The sequence below is a fragment of the Talaromyces stipitatus genome, genomic scaffold (genome assembly GCF_000003125.1).
Source record: "Talaromyces stipitatus ATCC 10500 scf_1105507295511 genomic scaffold, whole genome shotgun sequence".
NCBI classification, from domain to species: Eukaryota; Fungi; Ascomycota; class Eurotiomycetes; order Eurotiales; family Trichocomaceae; genus Talaromyces; species Talaromyces stipitatus.
In genome coordinates, this window is record NW_002990119.1 from 2,471,315 (window position 1) to 2,486,771 (window position 15,457).

The following is a 15,457-nucleotide window of genomic DNA, read 5'->3' on the forward strand; positions in this document are numbered from 1 at the left end:
CTCTTTTCCAGGTGGGAATACGGTACTAGTTTCTGCTCTATGTCTATCTATTTCTTTGTTCGCATCTCTCATCAAGTAAAGCATCAACTGGCAAAGATAGTTACACACCGGGCGGCATTCTTTTATACCTTTTCGGCCCGACCCGACTGCGATACTCCTCTCGGCTTCATAAGATAGACTGAATCCACATCATGAATGCTAAAGTCGACGACAAAATGGCCCAAAAGGTCATTGACGAGGAAGAGTCTTCTCCTGTGCCGGAGAATATGACAGAACTCGCCCCTCAGCATCGAGAATATCTTCTGCAACGGCATGGAACGCTCGAGCTGGATCCCGTTCCTGCAATGGACGATGCCGATCCATACAATTGGGCGTCGTGGAAGGTAACACGGCTTTATTTGCACGTTGGTACAGCTGTGTACTAACAATGAATGATTTCATAGAAAGTTATCAATCTTTTTCTAGTAGCATTTCATGCCATGTTTGGCACGTTCACTGCCGCCGCCATTATCCCCGCATACCTGGAAATTTCACTCGACCTGGGGATCAGTATCAATACCACATCTTATTTGACCTCGTTACAGATTGCTATTCTCGGAGGCGCCCCACTCTTCTGGAAACCACTGTCGAACAGATTCGGCCGGCGTCCAATCTTCCTCGTCTCTTTGCTTGGAAGTCTAGTGTGTAATATTGGCTGTGCCAAGAGTCCAACTTATGCGTCAATGGCCGCTTGTCGTGCACTGGTAGCCTTTTTTATCAGTCCTGCTGGCGCTCTGGGAAGTGCCGTAGTCATGGAATGTTTCTTCAAGCGTGATCGCGCCAGGTACATGGGTGTTTGGACATTGCTCGTTACCCTCGGAGTTCCGGTATCTCCTTTCATCTTCGGTTTCGTCGCCCAGCGAGTGAGTTACCGATGGATTTACTGGGTTCTGGCTATTGTAAGTTTGTGACCTTTACTATTGTCTGTTCTTACTCATTTGTCGTAGGTCAATGGAGTACAATTCTTTTTGTGCGTCTTCTTCCAGCCAGAAACTAAATACATTGGCCACCGGGATGGGCCTGTTGCTTCTGGATTCCGTCAGGAGTATTTGAGTTTCCGCCGCATTGATCCAACTCCCTTTAATGTATACGAGTTTATCAAACCATTGACAATGGTGACTCGCCCCACAGTGATCATCCCTGCCGCTGCTTATGCTATGGTTTTTCTTTTCGCGAGTGTTATGTGCACTGTCGAGATACCTCAATTGCTGGAGCTTAAGTTTGGCCTAGACGCGCAGTCGCTGGGCCTACAATTTCTGAGTCTGATTATAGGTTCAGTTCTGGGCGAACAACTCGGTGGCCCTCTCTCCGATTCATGGATGAGATGGAAAGCACGTCAGAATGGACAGCATCCGCGCGCAGAGCATCGGCTTTGGCTCAGCTACATCGGTTTCTTACTTGCTATTGCCGGGGTAGTTGTATTCCTCGTCCAGACCCAAAACTCGCCTGCTGGCCACTGGAATGTGACACCCGTAGTGGGTGTCGCTATCGCCGCGTTTGGAAACCAAGTCGTTACCACGGTTCTTATAACCTATGCCGTTGACACGAACCATACCGAAGCTGCGTCCGTCGGCGTTTTGATTACCTTTGTCCGTCAAATCTGGGGATTCATTGGACCATTCTGGTGAGATGCCTCCTTCCATTTGCCTTTCTTACTACTGGCGCTGCGTGTCATCAGTCAAAGATGGTTGCTAATAATTGTCTTAGGTTTCCTGATATGTTCGCCAATGTTGGAGTAGCAAATAGTGCTGGCGTAGCTGCTGCTCTTATGGTTGGGGCCAGCTTGCTTCCAACCATGTTGCTCCAATGGCGCGGACACACCTGGCGACGGACCGAAAAGGTGGTTGTCGGTGATGTTTGATCCCCTTTCTTTCGTTTTTCTCTTATTCAGTCTCATACCTTATTTGAGGGGATTTTCCTATAGATGCATTACATGGCTATGATACGGTTAGAATGGGTTGTTTACATGCACACATGGATATTAGAGGGTATATAGACCAAATAGATTTCACGATAATACATCACAATCGGGTGCAAGTTTCATTGGTACAATAGATGTCTGCGTTAAAAGCTTCCATCATAGTAATAGACCGCCCTCGTTACACTGGGAGATCGCGAGCGGGCCGAACCGTTCGCTCTTGAAGGCCGAAAACCACAGTAGCACTCATTTTCCGCGGTAGGTTCCCACATCTTCACCTGTTGGCTACAAGTACCGGTCCGTACCGTTTTTTTTTTTTTCCAATTTATCTCTGTACCTACACTCTGAATAAGTAGTTACATAAGCGATTTTGCTGACCTAGAAGTCAATCTGTTTCAAGATCGCCCCCGCGGCCTCTAGAACTCGATGTAACGTACTAGACAGATTGTACCTTGCCCACTTGCCCGAAAAGGAAATTGGATACTATTTCGCTTGTCTTGTTTCAAGGGCACATCTAAACTGTGGCATTTCTTGTAATCTTATCACTCTTATCACTCGCCATCAACGATATTTCACATCTAGTATCATGATAATTTAAAACTCTGTTCATACTTCTACCACATGACATACGCAATGCAACATTTCGGCTCGATGCAACTAAATGATCGCAAATTGTGTATATAGGCAATAAACAGACGATTTTCCGATTTGGGAAACTGTTACTGCCTTTCTATGACAAGCAATTTGATTTGTATGTTTGGAAATGAATATAAATATCGTAATGGCGACTTTGAATCAATGATATCTTTTATTCTGGCTGAAAACATCATTTCTGACCCTCGGGAGAATACTTTCTTTCATTCGAGAGAGTCGTAGATCGACTAAACAACTTCACAATATCCACTACATTCATTTGAATATATCAACACCTAACTCTCATCTGGGCGATATCATGCATTCTCTTTCAAAAATTTTCATCGCGGGGGCACTTGCCTCGACAGCGTTGGCATTCCCTACAGTACACCAGCGAGACTCACAATACAAACTCACTGTATACTGGGGTGCGGAAGACGACTCCACCACACTTTCTGACGTTTGCTCCGACGACTCTTACCAAATCGTCAATCTCGCGTTCGTCAGCTACTTCAACGGTGATGGTGGCTATCCCACCTTGAGTCTAAGCACACTAGATGGCCCCTCGCAAGCTCAACAGGATGCTGGTGCAACCTCTTTGCAAGATGGTTCGTCCCTCGTTGATGCTATCCAGGCATGCCAGTCTTCTGGAAAGCTGGTTCTTATGAGCCTTGGTGGTGGTGCTGGTGACTCTAATGTCATCCTGTCCGGTGACGATCAGGCAAAGGATGTTGCTGATATGTTGTGGAATTTGTTTGGTGGTGGTACTGATGAAAATATCACTCCGCTAAGGCCGTTTGGAGATGTGAAACTTGACGGATTTGATATCGGTATGTTTGAGAAGTGGCATTTTATGAGCTTGGAGCTAATATTTCATATAGATAACGAGTCTGGAGATCCTACTGGATACAGCGCATTGGTCTCACGACTACGTTCCAACTTTGCTCAAGATACGAGTAAAAAGTATTACCTTACAGCAGCTCCTCAGTGCCCGTATCCAGATCAATCTGTACCTCTCGACGTCTGCAAAGAACTCGATTATGTTTGGGTACAGTTCTACAACAATGGTGATTGCGATGTCGCAAAATCTGACTTCATCAACTCTGTCAAGACGTGGAGTAAGGGAATCGGTAATGCTAAACTGTTCATCGGCGCTGTTGCCAGTGATGCCGATGGTGATGAGGGATATGTCGATTCTGAAACTATGGCTTCGTCCTTGAAGAAAGTTGAGAAACTGGGATTGTCGAACTTTGGTGGCGCTATGTTGTGGGAGGCACAGCTGGCTGTGAAGAATGATAACTACCAGTGGGATGTTGCGGCTGCGTTGTAAGCATCCGTGAATGAGTGTGATATAGTCATTGACTTGATGCTATCTTATGTTATATCTATTTTGTTGGGATATATTTTGTGATTTTCTATTCCTGAGTGCTAATCTAAAGCAGTTCAGATATACCTAATTTACGTGTTGTTTCCGGGTTGTTTATACATGCAAGGAATTGTTGTGCATGATGAATTTTACAGGTACCCGTCGCGTCGCCTCCCCCTGCGGTTGGGAGTCAGCCCAGGCTCAAGGGCCAAAATGTTTAAAATCTCAACCCGTCATTTACAAATTTCAAAAACACAGCCAAAATGACCCCTAAATTATATAAAGACGAGGAGACATTAATTGCAAATATTCTCAGCGCGTGCAAACATGAAAAAAAAAAACGAATTTTAGCAAATTATCGCGTGAATACGGGGTGTCTCGCAAAAAACTATCCCGTCGGTGGAACGGCCTACCCTCTCGCTCAACACGCTCACCCACGAACCGCCTATTATCTTTAGATCAAGAAAAAGCGCTTATTCTATGGATTGAGTATCTAGATAATATAGGGGCACCCCCTACAAACGAGCAAATTGAGGAAAGTGCAAATTATTTGCTCGCTAAAGATTTCACTGATCCGGGAGAGCCTCCCCGCGCCGGAAAGATGTAGATATACAATTTTCTCAACCGCTTGCCAGAAAAGTACGTGAGAATAGTTCAGAAACCTCAAGAGAGGGATTGGACTACTGCAGAGCATTACGGCGAGATTGAGCGCTGGTTTATTGACCTTAAAATCGCCATACAAGAGCTCAAAATTGTCCCTCAAAAATTTTGGAACTTTGACGAGACTGGATTCATTGTTGGAAAAGGAAAAGACGAAGCTGTAGTAACAGCATATCCAAAAGATTCAAAAAAAGTCTCTAGCCTGTCATTACGAGAATCAATTACCGTTGTTGAAGCTATAAACGCTAAAAGAAAGATTATACCATCTTTATTGATTCCAAAGAGTGAAAACCACATGGAGGAATGGTATCGGCATATACAAGATGATGAGTGGCTAATTGCACCTGCTAAAAATGGATTATTACGGATGAGATCGCATTTGAATAGCTTCAACATTTTCAACACTATTCTAAGACGGATTGGTCATCGGAATGGCGATTACTTCTTATGGATAGTCATACAACTCATCTTACTATTCAGTTCGTCCAATACTCCGAAATTTACCATATTTGACTGTTCCGTTTTCCTCCTCATTCTACGCACTTTTTGCAACCGCTCGATGGAGTGTCTTTTCAGCAATATAAATATGTTCATGGAAGAGTTGTGAATAAGGTTGCACGTCTGGGTGGCTTTGATTTCAATAAAAATGACTTCTTTGAAGAGCTATGTAATATCCAGATTAAGATATTTACAACACGAACTATCCGCCATGGCTGGAAGGAGCGAGGGATTTGGCCATATGATCCTAAGCTTATACTCGATAAGATGCCTCAGCCAGATGAAGCATTTGAAAAATTAGCTGCTGATGGGGATACATTAAAAATTTACGGCGAGCCGGATGACACTATTCCCAGCTCACCAACTACAAAATCAATCTCTCCGCCTTCAAGCGTTGCAAAACTACGTCGCTATATCAATAAGATTGAGAAATCAGTTGACGGTATAAAGGATATCCTTGACAGCGCAATCCCAGGCCTCTCACATCGTATAAAAGCGATTAACCAAGGCAGCCTCACTTTAGCCGAATTAGGCAGACTATACCGTGAGAGCTTTATAAAGGTTCGGGATACAGAAAAACGTAAGCAGCAAAAAACTACAAAACGACAAGTCAAGGCGATGGGTGCGCTTTATGTAAAAGATACGAATCGTCTCATAAAACGCCGTCATGAGGGTGATTTGTTGAGGATTCATAAGAGCCATATCCTCGGCGTGGAAGAACTGGAGCAACAGGAGGCTCCAACAGAGCCTGGGCCGACTCCCAACCGCAGGGTGGAGGGAGGCGACGCGACGGGTAGAACCTTGAAATACTCCCATGCTACTTCCTATATGGACTTCAAGTAATTCAATTTCTGGTTGAACTCTCTTTGTACTTCAGAGACCCCAAATTTCGGCAATAAAATTGTACAGCGACAGGTTCTTTATCTAGATTTCACTTCTGGGCAGAATGTTGAGGGTGCTCTATGATGCACTGAAAGACAAGATGATATGATATGTAAATCCAGCTATTGGGTTTCGATCAAAATCGCATTTCAGTGTATAGCACAATGTGCCTACGTATGCGATCAATCATATCGAAATTAGGGCTAAGTGGCGGAAACTGGTGCCTAAGGCAACAATATGTAAAAACTGGTACATAGTTTCACAACTTGCGTTCATCAATCAATTCTATGCTCATGACCAGGCTACAACTTTTATGAATCGATCAAAGAGAGAAGGTCGCCCTACGTATCAGTAGCTTTTAATTTCCTTTTCAGTCTCAGTACCAAATACGTTGATCAGTTCCATGTCGAAATTAGGGCAAAAAGTTCATAGCCACAAATGTGACCAATGGAAGGACCCTGTATGGTAGATAGCCAATCAGATTGATTGTTGATTCCCGCTTCGCAATGCTTCCCTGAAACGGAAATTTCAAAATGGCCTAATATTTTTGGTGGTGTTGGTCTCCATGGCTGTCTATAAAAGGCTGAAAAATTCACCAGAGTGCCTGCTATGATTATTCTTCAAATCAATTCACTGTGTCTTGTTTATCTTTAACCTTGTAACAAGAACCCAAGTCATCTCTCTCAAACGAACACCGAAAACGACAAAATGGCCAGCAACGGCCCTATTGGTAAGATATCTCAAAAGCTTGCCTCAGGTGTTGCATTTGCTACAGAGGTACACCAGTACAATAAAGTCAAAAAGGCAGCTCAGAAGCAAAAAGAGTTGGATAAACTCTCACAGGAGATCCAACCAGGGGAAGGGAGATCAAATAACGCTACACCATCTCCTACTAGAGAACAAATGGCCTCAGTATCTTCGGCTCAAGGTGAAGGTGATGAGCGAGAATGGGAGCTCGACGAAGCTCAAGACGAATTGGTCGATGGCTCCGAACCACAGCAAAAGTCCAAAGGCGGAGCAGCCAATCCCGACAAACTCATTGCAGCCTTTCTTGCTCGTCATCCTCTCACAGTCCCTTCTACATCGCCCCCATCATATGATGCTGCTACTACAACACTACAAGGAGAAAAATACAAGCTCGAGTTCCCTGTCGTGATCCCGCAACGTCGCCCTCAGAGCAAGAAACGTGGCTTTATTAGGGCCTATGCACCTGATCTCGAGGATATGGGGATTGATCAAAGCACCTGGTTAGATTTCATCGAGACATTTAATGAGGCTAGTCTCGCAAATCCATGGATAAATGCACTCAACTTAGCGTCCATTGCGGCAAGTGCATTACCGTCTGCGATTTCGATGGCCGTTTCTGTGGCTGTTATGGTTGCGACGAAGATTGCAATAGAAACACAGTCTCGCTATCGGTATGACTTCTGTTTTTACCTTTATTCAAAGAAAAATAATCTAACAAATACCAAAGACAAAATAAAGCTCTCGACAAACTGAATGGTGAATTTTTTCGTCCTCGAGGTCTCTATTGTCTTGTAATGACTTGGGACTCTACATCAACCAACTCGCAGACAACGGATGTCGATCTCATTAACAATACCATTCAAAACTCCTTGAACAGCCAGGGGAAATTATCACACAAGTTCCAGTCATCGAGCGGCACAACCAGAGAATTTGAATTTATGCAAACAGCAGAACTAGTATTTCCGGGACTCGATTATCTAGCTTCTGTGCCACAAGGAAAAGAGTCTCAGGGACTCAAGAATAAAATCAAAAGGGGGAAATTATTTGTGGACGATTATATGGATCGGAAGGCTCAAGCCAAGTTTGTATGCCTATCCGACACAGCTGTGGACCCCGAATGACATTAGAGGGATTCAGACTGATTATCCCTTTTATTACGCAGGCTGGAGAAAATCCAGACAATCTTCTCTCAAAAGGAATCAATCCAACATTTGCATCTAAATATTCCGATCCATCTCACCCTATTCATAGTGGCTCCTTATACTCTCTCCTGAGCCTTGGTCACTTCAATCCACCTACCCTCAGGAATCTACAGACACGAGGTGCTCGTCCTGGTTTGCTGGGCTCAAGATCTACTAGGCAAGGTGTAATCGGTGCACTAGGCGGTCGAAGAGAGTTTTCAAGATTAGGAGAGCGAGGAAGTGGTGGTCTTTTTGGGCTTATTGGCACGGCGGCACATGCTGTTCGGGATCGTGACCGGGACCAGAACTCGTCTATATTACAGAGTCAACCAGACGGGTATCAGCAAGACCGATATCACAATAATGACCTCCAGACTAATTCAGCACGTCAAATGCCAATGTCACGATCAAGATCAAGCGACAGACCGCTCGGTGTGGGCAGGTTACTCCAGGAGGTATGTTCTTAATTCGCTATTATTTTGTTCTTCCTCTTCCATCTACCCGGAAGCATAATTCCGAAAATATTCTGACTAATGTCAAATGCAGAAAGTCCTTTATCTTATGGTTGTCAACATGCCCACCGACGAAGAACTTGCACAAGCGCGGGAATTGGCACAGCAATGGAACATTCAGAGCTGAAACTTAAGTGCATCTGGGTAGATGGGTAAATCTTAACTATCAATACTCTGAGACATTACAGAAGAAAGATTGAGCACATTGTTAAGGTTGGTAGCTAAGATGAAACGACTGGGCCATCTGACATTGGAGGTTGTGATGTTGACAGCTGCGAGGAGTTATGTCGATTGAGGGCCCACCTGATGACCTAACTATCGATATTGAAGACTGATATACTTGTATCCTATATGAATTTAATATAATTGCAGTTTCCTGATGACTACCAGAACGAAGTTTGTAAACCGCCCATAAAACACCCAAACAACTAAAGAACGAACCAATTGCTTAAGCTGAGAGTGGCAAAATAAAGCATGTAGAACAGGATGTGTTAGCTATGCTAAGTAGAAGGGAGTATAGAGAATCTAGTAACTATGTCAATCACAACAACGAGGCTACAGATGACTATCTGTATTGCCGCTATAAGCGTCTCGTCCTATGAAGAACACTCCAGACACGCACAAGTAGCGATTGACCTCCTGAAATTACTGCTCATGGTTGATGGCAGTCTTCCTGAACTTCCGAGCACTGATTTTCTTCTCAAACCGCAAATCCAACTCCTCAAAAGTTCTTCCTTTTGGTTCCGGTAGTCGAAAATACGTCCAAGTTAAACATAAAAAGCACGAACCGGCCCAGAAGAACCCGGCCTTCCCTTTCCAGTTCCATGCTGATGGGCTCAGCATGTATGGAGTTATCACTCCGTTGATAATCCCAATTATGTTGTACGAATTTCTTCCAAGGACGATGGTCTTGGTTCGGAGGCGACTAGAAGGAATCTCTGCTACGATGGAGAATGCCACGGTGCCCACAGTGATATCGTAAAGCAGCGTGTAGGCTAGTAGTAGAGATCCAATTACCCATGCACCATTGGAAGAAGTGTTGCCAATAGCAACGAGACCGATCACCAATAGTATGATGAACATAGATACAAGCCCACCAAGATATAGTGTTCGTCGTCCGCAATGAGTCATAAAAAACCACGATGCAAAGACACCGATTATTGCAACGGCGTACAGCGCCATTGACGTATCAAAGGAATACGACACAGATAACCCAGCCTGCTGAAAAAAGTAGGATGAATACCCCATGAAAGCTGCACCACATAGGTTTTGGATCGCCCACGTCACGCAGACAATCTCAGTTCGTCGAAGATCTATTCCTCGGAAACAATCACAATAGGAAGTGCCACTTGTGAGTCGTCGGTCGAGAGCATCGGTATGCACCATCATGGCAATGGTTTGATCAACATCGAACCCCGAATTTAAGATATCCAAATGTTGGCTTGTGAGTCGAAGCAAAGCTTTCCGTGCATCATCAATTCGATCTTTCCTAACCAGCCACCATGGAGACTCTGGAGCAAAAGAGATTCCAATAATTAGTGGAACCGGCCACATCCACTGAAGCGCGAATGGTATGCGATACGCCCATTGATCAGAACGGCTGAGTAATCCTCTTAATACCCCAGCGGCTATCAATTGACCGATACCCCAACAGACATTAGCATAGGTAGTTAAGTAACCTCGAAGCACAACTGGGCAAAATTCCGATGCATATGCCGTGGTTAGTGTCTGAAAGACCCCCCATGGTATTCCCATCAATATTTCTCCGACTTCTAGTGTCTGGATGTTGGATGCAAAAAAGGGGATGAAGATGAAACATGTTAGTGCAGTAAGTGACGCGATCATGGTAAATCGATATCCATATTGTTTAGATACGATCCCATTGATGAATAAACCGAGAATTTCCCCAACATTTGCACCATTTGACAACCCTGATTGCCATGCTGCGGTGATTTGGTATTCACCACTGGGAGTCTTTTGCCCGTAACGTTTTGCGAATGCAGGGAATGCATAGAAGCTTTGCATTAGAACGACGTCGTAACCTTCCATGACAAGTGCAGTCGAAAGGAAGATAGACCAGCTGATTGCTTTGGGGTATAACCGTACGGCTTGCCATAATGTCATGTCATGTTCTTTTGCCGTTACCTGTATGGCATCTATAGTAAGCTGATACTCATGGGGACCAGTGGAGACTTTTTCTAGCTGCTCACTAGTGCCGTTATCTCTCGATGCAATGGTAAAGTTGTATCTATACCTTGTGTCTTCAAGATACAGTGCTCCAGAATTCCTTCACAATCCAGTTCAAGGACACATGCCATCGTTAAGATTAAAGGCTGCGGTCTCTTTGTTCGTTCGAAACAATTGAAGATAGGCCACATGAATAGCCAGATCATCTCTACTATCCAACAGTGCGGGGTAAAGATATAAGTTTTAAATTCAGGTTATGGTTACATCTTGCTTTTAGATCTATTTTACACGACATGCAAATGACCTAGGCACGTAAGAAATGTTTCCTTGAGCATTATCAGGTCCTACCACGCAGGATTGCTAACCGATTCTACCCAATCTTCAATTGAAATATTCTACTCTACCTAGGTAACTAGTGATAAATCAATTTGACTTGTACACAACCTCGACGATGCTCCTCAGGGTCTCGGGAGCTGATGCGACAACTCGGAAGTCAAATCGCTCATCAGCCTTTTTGATCACGGCTTGCCATTCCTCGATAGTTCGTTCGACAGCATTTGCAAAAGACATCATCTAAAGATCAGTGGTGCAGAGCATGCGTAAAGTTGTGGAGGGCAAATTGTACCTGCCTTCAGCGTCAGGGCTTGGGAATATGGACTCGAACATCACTAGACGACTGCCAGCCTCAAGGTATGGCTTTAAGTTCTGTAGAATCTTTATCACGTATTTGTCCGGCCAGTCATGAAGCATTGTTTTGAGGACATAGACATCAGTTGAGACTGCCTGTGGTGTGGAGAAGTCGTGAGCTTGGAATGTGACTCGATCTGATGATTCCTGAGGAAGATGTGAATAAAAAGCAGCTTCAAGCTCAGGGTGATCTTGAACAGTGAGAGATTTGGGAACGCTCTAGCCAGAACGGGCATCATGTCCCGACGAACCGCCCAACGAGAAAGGTCGCAGTGCCAGAAAATACTAAATCAATGAACCACTCATTGAAGACTTACATCTACAACTTTGCCTTCCCAAGGCTCGCCCAGTGATAATTATCCCTTAGATACTCGTTGATAGTAATCCCCGAAGCCGCTGCAGCAATTTGCATAGCTTCCGCAAATCGCTTCTCTCTATATCCCTCGAGTTCGCCTTTTGGGGTACGCTTGAGATAATCCCAAAACGATTGTAGTTGGCCAGTCTTGTCGATATCGGCGACGACAAATGTTGATTCGTTTATCTCTTCGCTCAGAGTTGGTTTTCCAACGCTGAATCTTCTCAGCGGTTCTGAAAAAAAAAATCAGCGAGTCGAAATTCTTGGGCATTGCGGTCAATCATGCTATGCATTTAAGGAGTCCTGACTAAGAAGTCGAATTGGTTGAGAACGTCTAAGAATATGGTATCATGGTATCATGGTTATTCTATGTTACTCAATGAGACTCTGAAATCCAAAAATATTTCGAAGCTAAGTGGAAGAACTAACGTAGATGGGATGTAGCAGGCTGTAAGTTTTTGGGCCCATAGCTAGATGCATCATATCGGTCAGTGCATCAAAAATCTGTAAGCGGGCAAATTAGACCTCCGGTGCCATCAAATATCTTTCTGGGCCATTCTCCGCAAATGAGGAAGAGGAAGATTTTGTTCGTTCAGGTAGGTCGGGATGGTGCTCGCGGCTTGAGTGATTGTGGCTGCTAGACCATCAAGAATTGGGCCTGGCTGGGATTTCCCTTCGAAATGAAAATTCCTTGGAGATTAGTGAAAAGAAGGGTAGAAGTGGTTAACTGATGTTCGCTATAGTAAAACGGATATTAGGTAACTGCTGGGTTCTTTGGAATTTATATACCTTGCGGTATCTACCTAGGTACACTTGAGATAATTGCACATGTTCCTGCAAATATTCAGCTTCACTCTGCCTAGACAGCCTAGGTTGTTAATCCTTGTGGGCTGGAAAGACTATGAAATAGAAGCAATGGCTTTTCATCTGTTGGGTACTATGTGAAGCTGAACCAAACAAGGTTACCGTGCTAACTACTTAGGCATGGTTTCGATTATTTGAATTGGGGGCCGCTGGTTCCAATGCTAGGGCGTCACTGCCCAATGCGTCAGTTGCTACGCTCACCCATTGTTAAACTGTAGAAACGCTAGATAGGTAAGAAATGCAGGGAAGCTCGCTGTCCATCGTTATTTTAAGTGCGCACACTCATAGAGACACACGGATAAAATTACTGAGCCGTCTAGAAATACACGACGAAGCCTAACGGCAACTGCAGAGCTGATAATACGGGCAAGAGAGGATGCTAGTAGCATGAGTGTAAAGACTCCTCACTATCATGGTAATTTTGAGCGTTGGCGACCATCGATGTGTCAGAAACTGAACTCGCCACGCATCTTTATCCACTCACTATTGCCCGGAGCATTACATACTGCTGCTTGTTCACCCTAAATGCTATGTTGAGGAAGGGAATAGGATTTATTCGGAATTATAAACAGGAAAGCTCCATGTCCTCAACCTCGGTCTAATTCCTACTTATCTGCCCATACACAGGATCTACATATCAACACTGCCACTTTTCATTTACCGTTTGAACTCCTTGTTTTTTCCCGGGATTGGGTTCCTGTGTTTGCGGGAAATACCTTAAAGAGTATCGATTATCGAATCCCACGGTTACAAAATATGGACACGCACGATGACACAAATGCCCAGATTGGGATCCGATTAAGGATTGGATTTTTCTGTCTTTCGGGGATGTCTCTCCCAAATCCCTAAAGATAAAACCAGCGCTACAGCAGAAAACGCAGCCAAAATGACATTCTGCCGGTTGAAGCCCTCGGAAAATGCAGCTTTCACAGCCTGTTGTTGATTCTGCGAGAGATTTTTGATCGCATCAAGCGAGTCTAGGATAGCTTCGAGCTCCGGTGGACTAAGTAGTGTGGATAGTTTGCTCTTCACATGGTCATTAAGGACTGTGGCACTGCGTGCGTGTTAGTTCAGACTCCCTGGGAGTTTGATAACTTGTGCTTTACCTAATTGCCAGACCGAATGTGCCACCAAGAACACGAATTTGTGTCAATGCCCCCATAGTAACAGCTATGTCCATGGCGTTAATAGGAGGTGTATGCTATGCGAGCATTTCTTGGGTTCAATACTAACGTAGATCCTTTTTGTTTGCAACGACTGGTGCAAGTGTGAGAATTGTACTTAGAGTCAATCCAAGCCCAATGCCCATGATCACCTCGAAGGCGTACTGCTGTGGTGGAAAGATCAAAGTGTTCGTTGGAAGTGAACACATTAGTCCCATACCAACCAATTGAATGACTTCACCCACGGTAATGACATATACAGGTGGTACCCTTCCATTGGATGTGAGAATCCCAGAAGTAACTGTAGCCAACGGAGAAGTGAGTAAAAGAGGTAGAAGTGTGATGCCGGCGCGACGAGAGCTGAATGCGTAGACGGCCTGGGCTCTTTGTGGTATATTGACTATTACTGAGTTGAATGGAAACCCTAAAAAGAATGATGCCCTTCAATATTGCCGTTAGTCTCAACGGCTTCTTTCACTGATGACGCTACCAAGTACGTACGCAAACATGGATGCCATAATCCGACTTTCGAGAATCCGTGGCGGGAAGATCGGTTCTGTGATCTGATCTTGTCTTCGCTGTAACCAGACTTCCCAGGTTATGAACCCAAAAAAGATGGCAAATCCAAGAACCAGCGTAACTATAATTGTAGGACTTCCCCACGCATGTTGGATCCCAGCATTTTCAAAAGCAAAGACCAGTAAAATGGACGCAGCAAGTAACAAGACCACACCGATATTGTCAATGCGTCGTAAATTTTGCGAAGATAATCTGCGGCGACCGACTTCCCCATCAGAAGGTTGTGAAGCTTTATTTGAACTTGAAGGTAGGGTGAAAATATGATAGCACTGGCAAGAATCCTGTAGGGGCACTCTCATTTGCATCAGATCAGTATAACTGATATATAGAGATGTCATAACCGACATACTTGAACAGGAATATCCATTTCCAATGCCCACTTTCTGTAATTGCGCCGCCCATCAAAGGTCCCACCACACTTGCCAATGCAAATACCGTAGCCATCAGTGCAATGTATTTGGGCATTTTCCCTGGAGGAATGATCGTAGGTGCTATCACTATCGTCATGCAATATATTCCAGAGGCTCCGAATCCTTGAAAAGCGCGAAATATGATACTAAATGGTTAATTAGCCCGTGCAATAAGATTAGGGAGACATTAAAAACCAATATTACAGCTCAACGATATTGCTTGATACGCCGCAAAGGATAGAGAATATACTGAAACTCCATAGTCCAACAATAAACATCGTTTTCCTTCCGAGGATGTCACCAAGCTTCGCATAAATTGTGAGAAAACCTTCCAAGGTCGAATTGTTAGGTACCTAGGTATGTTTCGTGGCATCCGCTTTGGGACAATTAGGGCTAACGTACCCGTATATGTTAACAAGTACGATGTCACCACCCAGTCGCGTTTATCAAAGCCACCCAATGCGTTCGTGATTGATACTAATGAGGTACCAACAATTGTAGTCTCAACAGTTGAGAGAAAAAGCGCCAGCCACATTCTAACGTCCCTCGTCTGTCAGCGTGTTGTTTGTCTGTGCGACATAACCAGAGGAGGTCTGTTTACCCAGCCGTCAGAAGATGGAGTCTCCATCCTGAAAGGGACATTGTCGGTAGCTCTTCTTGCAAATTTATTTCATTTCGAGGTTCTTCAATTGGGATGTGCGGTTTCCCTGCTGGAACTTGTCCTCCTTCTAATTCCATCTTTCGTCTTGTCCTATATTTGCCGAGAGAAGGTCAAC

At 44.4% G+C, this 15,457-nt stretch overlaps 6 protein-coding genes across 6 annotated transcripts, besides 2 other annotated features; 3 read left to right on the plus strand and 3 right to left on the minus strand.

The window, feature by feature from the left end:
- Positions 1 to 149: 149 nt before the first annotated feature.
- On the plus strand, positions 150 to 2,063 carry TSTA_106210 (MFS multidrug transporter, putative). The gene is made up of 4 exons (XM_002486605.1): positions 150 to 383; positions 444 to 938; positions 987 to 1,663; positions 1,747 to 2,063. Exons 1-4 carry the CDS (start codon positions 192 to 194, stop codon positions 1,898 to 1,900), a joined length of 1,518 nt encoding a protein of 505 aa, XP_002486650.1. The 5' UTR covers positions 150 to 191; the 3' UTR covers positions 1,901 to 2,063.
- An 846-nt stretch (positions 2,064 to 2,909) lies between these two features.
- Positions 2,910 to 5,957, plus strand: TSTA_106220 (uncharacterized protein; the record flags this gene model as incomplete). The annotated part of the gene is made up of 5 exons (XM_002486606.1): positions 2,910 to 3,420; positions 3,472 to 3,916; positions 4,308 to 4,559; positions 4,605 to 4,779; positions 5,229 to 5,957. 5 exons carry the CDS (start codon positions 2,910 to 2,912, stop codon positions 5,955 to 5,957), a joined length of 2,112 nt encoding a protein of 703 aa, XP_002486651.1.
- Positions 4,303 to 4,974: a mobile genetic element.
- Positions 4,974 to 5,864: a mobile genetic element.
- A 747-nt stretch (positions 5,958 to 6,704) lies between the features above and the next one.
- On the plus strand, positions 6,705 to 8,563 carry TSTA_106230 (uncharacterized protein; the record flags this gene model as incomplete). The annotated part of the gene is made up of 4 exons (XM_002486607.1): positions 6,705 to 7,414; positions 7,471 to 7,828; positions 7,906 to 8,379; positions 8,471 to 8,563. The coding sequence occupies 4 exons, from the start codon at positions 6,705 to 6,707 to the stop codon at positions 8,561 to 8,563; spliced, it is 1,635 nt and encodes a 544-aa protein (XP_002486652.1).
- Positions 8,564 to 9,081: 518 nt separating this feature from the next.
- Positions 9,082 to 10,560, minus strand: TSTA_106240 (maltose permease, putative; the record flags this gene model as incomplete). The annotated part of the gene is made up of 1 exon (XM_002486608.1): positions 9,082 to 10,560. One exon carries the CDS (start codon positions 10,558 to 10,560, stop codon positions 9,082 to 9,084), a length of 1,479 nt encoding a protein of 492 aa, XP_002486653.1.
- A 636-nt stretch (positions 10,561 to 11,196) lies between these two features.
- On the minus strand, positions 11,197 to 12,148 carry TSTA_106250 (O-methyltransferase, putative; the record flags this gene model as incomplete). Its single annotated transcript, XM_002486609.1, has 4 exons — positions 11,197 to 11,457; positions 11,562 to 11,595; positions 11,634 to 11,898; positions 12,091 to 12,148. The coding sequence occupies 4 exons, from the start codon at positions 12,146 to 12,148 to the stop codon at positions 11,197 to 11,199; spliced, it is 618 nt and encodes a 205-aa protein (XP_002486654.1).
- A 1,179-nt stretch (positions 12,149 to 13,327) lies between these two features.
- On the minus strand, positions 13,328 to 15,419 carry TSTA_106260 (efflux pump antibiotic resistance protein, putative; the record flags this gene model as incomplete). The annotated part of the gene is made up of 8 exons (XM_002486610.1): positions 13,328 to 13,583; positions 13,636 to 13,699; positions 13,763 to 14,133; positions 14,194 to 14,552; positions 14,621 to 14,768; positions 14,886 to 15,009; positions 15,084 to 15,217; positions 15,283 to 15,419. 8 exons carry the CDS (start codon positions 15,417 to 15,419, stop codon positions 13,328 to 13,330), a joined length of 1,593 nt encoding a protein of 530 aa, XP_002486655.1.
- Between the last annotated feature and the right edge of the window lie 38 nt (positions 15,420 to 15,457).